The sequence below is a fragment of the Physeter macrocephalus genome, unplaced genomic scaffold (assembly GCF_002837175.3).
Source record: "Physeter macrocephalus isolate SW-GA unplaced genomic scaffold, ASM283717v5 random_102, whole genome shotgun sequence".
NCBI lineage: Eukaryota > Metazoa > Chordata > Mammalia > Artiodactyla > Physeteridae > Physeter > Physeter macrocephalus.
Window position 1 is genome coordinate 117,015 of NW_021145385.1, and position 7,986 is coordinate 125,000.

The 7,986-nt window shown below is 51.4% G+C and overlaps 1 protein-coding gene across 1 annotated transcript; it reads right to left on the reverse strand.

The window, feature by feature from the left end:
* Window positions 1–565: 565 nt before the first annotated feature.
* Window positions 566–6,056, reverse strand: PTCRA (pre T cell antigen receptor alpha). Its single transcript, XM_024122147.1, has 4 exons — window positions 5,999–6,056; window positions 2,564–2,884; window positions 1,667–1,711; window positions 566–1,056 (listed from the first exon to the last, which is right to left on the reverse strand). The coding sequence occupies exons 1-4, from the start codon at window positions 6,054–6,056 to the stop codon at window positions 566–568; spliced, it is 915 nt and encodes a 304-aa protein (XP_023977915.1).
* Window positions 6,057–7,986: the final 1,930 nt, after the last annotated feature.

Here is a 7,986-nt window from a genome sequence, read left to right on the forward strand (position 1 = left end):
AATGACCCTTAATTGATTAATAATGTATAAGTTTGGAATTACTATCTGTGCTCTTGGCAGTGGTTATTATCCTGTTACTCTGGAATCCTGGCCCTATTCTTTTCTGTCAAGTCTGTACGAGACTTCACATCAGGCCCAGCGCCCCATCTTCCTGGGTTCCTGGGCTCCTCTCCCTGACCTCTCAGAGAGGTCAGGGCGAGGGTGAGGAGACAGAGAGGGGGCCTTGCCCCATGCCTGGTGATGAGGAAAGGAGACAGAGTTGGGACCATATCCACCCCAGCCCCCAGCCCCACTCTGCATTTTCCAGGCTCTCACCCTCAGGAAGCCTTCCCAGATTTCCGCCTCCTGTAAATCTACCAAATTCCCTCCTCCCAGAGCAGACAGGAGTTAAAATATTTTTCATTTGCTTGTGTCATATAAGTTCTCCTTTAATTGTTCTCAGTTATCAGTACCTCAAATGTCCCAGTGTCTGGGTCAATCACCACCTTCAAGGGGCTTCCAATCTGATGGGAGAGACAAAGCCTTTTCCCTCAGAAAGCCGTCAGTCTGAGCGGGGAGACGGAGCCTAGCCCCCGGGGAAGCTCGGGTCAGCTGGAGGAGGCAGATCGCAGAGAAACGCTCTAAGGCTAGAGGCAGGAATACTGAGGGCGGGTCCCGAGCGCCACGCCCTGAGCACCAGCGGCCCCTCCTCCCAGACAGGGCCCCTGGGATCCCGACCCGGAGGGCGGGTGTGAACCCAGCGGCCGTTCCGGGCCTGCAGCGCTGGCGGGGTGGACAGGCTGAGCCCTCGGCCTGTGGTCCACCCATCATTGCGGCGAATCCAGTCGGTGGGGTCTGCGGGCGATCCTTCCGGTGGCGGAGGCCGCGGGAGGAGAAGGTGGTCCGCCCGCGGGGCCGCGGGGAGCCCGGGGTCCCCAGGGCGAGGCGCCCGGGCCGGGTCCCCTCGCGCGGCGGGCGGGGCGCGGAAGCGGCTGCAGGTCAGAAGCACATCCAACAGCAGCAGCTTGAAGAGCAGCAGCCGCAGCGCCCCGAGCCGCAGCGCCTGGCCCCGGGTCCCTGCGGGAGAGAAGGTGCCGGTGAGCGGCATAGAGGCTGGCGCTCAGCCCCGCGCACGCGAGAAGGTTCACCAGAGGAGAGGGAACCCAGGGGACGTCCTTCCTGGTGTCTAACCTCACCTCTGACTGGTGATAATAACACACACCTTCCTAGCCTTCATTTAATTTTATTCCCCAGCAACCAAGGGGATGCAAGCCAGGCAGGAATTAGCGTTTGGTTGCGGAGGAGAGACACCAGCTCAGATTTCTCTGTTTGGTAGGGAACTAGAACCTGGCTCATGACTGCATCCAGCGGGGGGTGGGACTTTCCTCCGCTCTGTCTTCCGAGGCTCCCTAGACTCCCAAGAGTCTCCCAAGGCTCGGATGCTGAGACCATCCCTCTGGGCTGCCCAAGGAGAGCTTCAAGGACCCTTCTGCTAGCTCTCACCTGTGCTTCTCAACTGGCGTCCAGGAATTATGCTGGGGTCAGAGGATCTATCCCCACCTGACCCAGGGGTAGACAGAGGCCCAGGCTAGCCAGTGCCCCAACCCGGCAAGGCAGCCAGCCTCTTGAGGGGACCCATCAGGCCCAGAGCCCAACAGGGCCTGAGGTCCTGGTTCCCGGTACTCACCCCTGAGAGGCTCCCAGAGGCAGGTGCTGGCTGAGGAAGTCTCTCCTGCCAGTCAAGGAGAAAGGAGTAAGTCATTGGGATGGGCTGTGCCCTCCACCCCAGTGCTATGCCCTGGCCCTGCTCAGGGCAGCTCTTCTTGGAGCACTGGATAAATGGACAAATGAACCAGTAGTGGGAATCCTGAGCCCATCTGCAGCAAGTCCTCTGAGGGGCCCAGATCTCCCTCTCTCCTGGCTGTCCTCCTGCCCCTAGAGATGCCTCAGCACTTTTAGACAAGGAATCAATTTTCTTAGCAGCCTTCTTTGGAAGGCAGTACATTTATTCAACAAACATTCCTATTTGGAGGATGAGAAAACAAACATAATTCAAAAAGAGAAAGTAAGTCATCTGGTCAATAATAATAATAGCTGGCTTTGGACATGTTACTTAACCTTTCTGTGCCTATAAAATGAGGAGAATAATATGACCTACTTCATAAGTGTAAAGTGTTTACAACAGTGCCTGGCACAGAATCAACAAGAAGTAAGTGATAGCAACTTAATATTTAATTATTGTTTGATTCTAATAGGTAGGGTGTCATATTTAGGGTGATATAGATATTAACCCTGGGTATACATAGAAAGATATTAACCTAGAAGGGAGGAGACATTATTACCTCTTGGAAGTCATGCATCAGAGCCTGGATTTGAGTGAGATATCACTGTTTCAAATCCCAGAACTCAAGGCCCTGAAGCCACCCTCCTTTGACCCCAGACATCACATCACCTAGATGGTTGGCACTTAGATGCCCTTCATGCCCCCATGGCCCGGATTCTGCCCTCCCTGCCACCATATCCTGGTTTCAGAGTGTGTGAAAGGGGCAGGGAGCAACCACAGGGGCCCAGGCTCTGTCCCCACCTGACAGCTGTAGAGGCTGTGTGCTCTGGCTGTGGTCCCCAGTCCCAGGTCCAGTGTGGCAAACCAAGGTCTCCCAGGCTGCCAGGTCCTCAGACGGCAGGGAAAGCTGAGCCAAGCTAGTCCAGGTGCCATCAGCTGCTGGGGAAGGGCCATAGGTGAAGGCATCCAGTGAGCTGCCATTCCCAGCTGAGAACCAGATGGGACTCTCAAGGCCAGGGGGTGCAACGTCGAGGACCAGGCAAACCACAAGAGTCTGCTGCTTCCCATCCACCAGCAGTGTGATTGGTGGGGCCAGAGAGGGGAAGGGTGTGCTGCCCACACCTGCAAGAGAGCACGCACTTGTAGGGGGCTAGATCTATCCATGCCCTCCCAGGTCAGCATCTCATATCCTTCACTCTGGATTTCTCTCCTTCCATCTATCCTTCCACCAACCATTAATCTATCCTTCTACCCACTCATCCATCCCTCTCTCCTTACATTTACCCATATAACCACCTTCCTTCCCTCCATCCTTTCGTTCTCCCATCTATTCATCCATCCTTTCTTTTTAAAAAATATTTATTTATTTATTTATTTATTTATTTATTTATTTTTGTCTGCGTTGAGTCTTCGTTGCTGTGCGCGGGCTTTCTCTAGTTGCGGCAAGCAGGGGCTACACTTTGTTGTGGTGTCCGGGCTTCTCATTGCAGTGGCTTCTCTTTGTTGTGGAGCACAGGCTCTAGGCATGCGGGCTGCAGTAGTTGTGGCTCGCGAGCTCTAGAGCACAGGATCAGTAGCTGTGGCACACGGACTTAGTTGTTCTGCAGCATGTGGGATCTTCCCGGACCAGGGCTCGAACCTGTGTTCCCTGCATTGGCAAGTGGATTCTTAACCACTGCACCACCAGGGAAGTCCCTCATCCGTCCTTTCTTCCATCATCCATTGATTCAAATATGGCAACATTTTAACTATTTGCTAATCTGAGTGGAGTATGCATGGTTGTTTGTTGTATTATTCTCCGTTCTTTTCTGTAAGTCTGTAGTATTTTTTAAGAGCTTTGTTTAGATATAATTCACGTACCATACAATTCACCCATTTAAAGTGTATGTCCGGGGACTTCCCTGGTGGTCCAGTGGCTAAGAGTCTGCGCTCCCAATGCAGGGGGCCTGGATTTGATCCCTGGTCAGGGAACTAGATCCCACATGCCGCAACTAAGAGTTCACACGCGGCAACTAAAGATCCCACATGCCACAACGGAGATCCCGGGTGCCGCAACTAAGACCCGACACAGCCAAATAAATAAATAAATAAAATAAAGTGTATGTCTGTATTATTTTATAATTAAAAAAAGCAAAAGTCATGTGGGTACTGCAAACATTTGTCCTATATTTTTCAGAATAGTCCTGATTTTCCAAAAACTTATTCTTTTTGGTAAAGATGACTCATTTAATATATAACAAAATCTTATTTTTGAATAGTTGGACATTGGGAATTCCCTGGCGGGCTAGTGGTTAGGACTCAGTGCTTTCACTGATGTAGCTTGGGTTCACTTCCTGGTAGGGGAACTAAGATACCACAAGCCACTTGGTGCAGCCAAAAAAAAAAGAACAGTTGGATATCTTTTCATATAAATAAAATCTCAAACGTTAAAACCTACAAACAAGGGACTTCCCTGGTGGCGCAGTGGTTAAGAATCCGCCTGCCAGGGACTTTCCTGGTGGTGCAGTGGTTAAGAATCCGCCTGCCAATGCAGGGGACACAGGTTCAAGCCCTGGTCCGGGAAGATCCCCCATGCCGCGGAGCAACTAAGCCCGTGCACCACAACTACTGAGCCTGTGCTCTAGAGCGCGCGAGCCACAACTACTGAGCCCACGTGCCACAACTACTGAAGCCCGCGAGCCTAGAGCCTGTGCTCTGCAACAAGAGAAGCCACCCTAATGAAAAGCCCGCATGCCGCAACGAAGACCCAACGCAACCAAAAATAAATTAAATAAATAAATTAAAAAAAAAAATTCACACCATGAGTTAGGTGCAGCCAAGCTAAAGAAATGCCCGAGGGTGCCGGGAAGGGAGGCCATAGAATCTCGTGGGGACTTAGAGGTGGTGTGGTGCTCACAAAAGATTTCTATTTTTTGGCTGCATCACGTGGCATGTGGGATCTTAGTTCCCCGACCAGGGATCGAAACTGTGCCCCCTGCAGAGGAATCCTAACCACTGGACTGCCAGGGAATTCCCTCACAAAAGATTTCTTGAAGGTCACATAACTGACCTAGAAGCAGGAGTATGGTAAGTAGCCCGCTCAGGATTTGAATTCAGGCCTCTGTGACTCCAAATCCCACAGACCACCCCACTTGGAAGGATGACTAAGATTTGCTACATGACACAGTGGACCAAGCCTGGGACATGGCCGCAGACAGAGTTGATTTGACTCGACTTGTCCACTTAATTTAGAGTCTTAATTGTCCCATTGATATAATGGGGTTAATAACACCAGCCCAGTAAAATTGCTGTGAAGAATAAAAATCATGAATATCAAACACCTTGGCAGATAAGTATCATCAATACTAATATTGATAAGGCATCACAAACAAAGGGAGGAGAGAAGGCTGGCAATGAGCTCCAGGACCCTCAACCTCCTGAGCCTTTTCAGCTGTACAGAGAGACACACTCCCCTAGCTGAGTTCAGCATCTACCTCCTCCATGAAGCCTCCCAGGATTGCTCCTCCTTACCCTAGCTGCTTCTTTCCCAGAGCTCGGGCCTCCCAACATGGGCTCTTCCTGATCCACATGGGTGTGGTTTATCTCCCTAGAGAGGGCGAGCTGGTGACATACTGAAAGCCAGCTTTAGAACAAGGAGATGCCCCAACTCAAAGGCAAGGACCTATCCCCACCACACACATGCGAACATGCACAAGCTTCTAGATGAAGCTGGAATTCTCAGAATTTGACTCCTTTGTCTCCAGCCTTGATTTTTGGAGGACTGGGATCGGGGTCAGGGGTCAATACACTGGGAAGTCACTGAGGCCTTGAGACTTCTGAGAGCCCATTTGTAGGGGGAGCTGGGAGTGAACGTGAGACACCCTGAGCCCTGAGGGTAGGAGACTGGACAGTAAGGAGGGTGGGACCTCACCATGTTGCCCGTGCCCCATCACCCCATATAACACAACACAGCCAGGCTACCCCCCCATCATACACACCTGTCCAGCTTGCTCTGAGAGGTGAGTACCCTTCCTCCCAACACTGTGGACTCCAGGGGAGCAGGACTTGGGGGCCCCAGAGCAAGGTAGCTGGGAGGTAGAATACAGTGGGGAAGGGGATGATGGGCTTCTGGTGAGACCCTCCCCAGGGGACCCAGGTACCTCTGTCCTGCCTCCCTGCATCCCTCCCACACCTAGGGACGCCCAGAGTGAGGGAGTAGGCTTGCGCAGACTAATGGGGCACAGGGAGGGCGCTCACCTGTGGGCAGTGCTGGACACCCGAGGGCCAGGAGAAGCAGCAGCCAAGTCCCAGGCATGGCCCACCTGAGAGGAGGCAGGACCCAACTGCAGACATGGGCTGTGGGCTGGGGAAGAAGGCGGCCACAGGACTGCCTCGCAGGCCACAGGCCCAGCTGCATCTCAGCTGCTCCACCACGGAGCCGTTTCCCCAGGTGAGGGGCCCCTCCCACCTTCACCCTGGCCCCCAAACCCAGCCTTCTCTCACTCTCTCACGGGTCCAGGGAACTCAGAGTGCCACTACCACACCAGGAGTCAGATGCCACACCCCCTCCCATCTGAAGAGCACTTCACAGTGTGCAAAGCCTTTTCCCAGTCACTGCCCCTGCCATCTACAGGATCCAGAGCACTTGACAGTAGGTCAGGGGCTTAACATACAGCACTTCATTCCATCCAGCCAACAACTGTGAGTTCCATTTCACAGGTGAGGCAACTGAGGCTCAGAGAGATTGAGTGACCTTCCCAAGGCCACACAGCTGGCAGGTGGCAGAGCCAGGGCTTGAACTGTTTTCTGATGGCTGGCCTTACTGAAGCCAAAAAGCCCAATAAACTTATTTCCATGTAGTTACAACCCTTTTAAATATAATTTATTTTTAGTGCCATTTCAGCATTTTATAGCAAAAGTGACCAGAAATTTCAGAGATTTCCCACATACTCCCTGCCCTGTCATATCAAACCTCTTCTTAAAAATAAACTTTTTAGGGAATTCCCTGATGGTCCAGTGGTTAGGACTTGGCGCTTCACTGCCGTGGGCCGGGGTTTAGTCCCTGGTTGGGGAACTAAGTTCCCGTGGGGCACGGCCCCCTCCCTGCAAAAAACTTTATAAATTTTATCTTCAGGGGCTTCCCTGGTGGCGCAGTGGTTGAGAGTCCGCCTACCGATGCAGGGGACGCGGGTTCGTGCCCCGGTTCGGGAGGATCCCACATGCCGCGGAGCGGCTGGGCCCGTGAGCCATGGCCGCTGAGCCTGCGCGCCCGGAGCCTGTGCTCCGCAACGGGAGAGGCCACAACAGTGAGAGGCCCACGTACCACATAAAAAAAAAAAAAAAAAAAAAAAAAATTCTATCTTCAGTGACTCCACTAAATTTTATCTGTAGCTGTTATTTTGACCCTGAAACTTTACATCTAAGTATATACCCTATGGGAATAATAAGAGATTCAGTCATTATAAGACAAAGATTTATGCACAAAAATATTCTTTGAAGTATTATATTAAAAAACCAAGAGAAATTAGAAACAACCTAATTGTTCAATGCTAGGAGAGGGTTCAATGATGTTTGGTGTATTTATATTAGTGAATATTACGCAGCAGCTTTTTTAAAAAATTTATTTATTTATTTATTTGTTTGTTTATTTTTGGCTGTGTTGGTCTACGTTGCCGTACGCTGGCTTTCTCTTGTTGCGGTGAGTGGGGCCTACTCTTTGTTGCAGTGTGAATGCTTCTGATTGCAGTGGCTTCTCTTGTTGCAGAGGACTGGCTCTAGGCGCGCGGGCTTCAGTAGTTGTGGCACACAGGCTTAGTTGCTCCATGGCACGTGCGATCTTTTCGGACCAGGGCTTGAACCCGTGTCCCCTGCATTGGCAGGTGGATTCTTAACCCCTGCGCCACCAGGGAAGTCCCCATGCAGCAGCTTTTTAAAAAAATATTTATTTGGCTTCATGGGTTCTTAGTTGCGGCATGCGGGATCTAGCTCCTTGACCAGGGATCAAACCTGGGCCCCCTGTATTGGGAGAGCAGTCTTAACCACTGGATCACCAGGGAAGTCCCTATGCAGCAGCTTTTAAAAACATGTTTTCAAAAGAATGTTTAATGACATGGGATATAGAGGAGAGTTTGGTTCAGAGGGTGGGCTGTGAAGCCAGAATACCTGGCTTTCAATCCTGACTATATCATTCAGGAGTTGTGTGACTTTCACCAAATTACTTACTTCCCTAATCCTCCATTTCCTCA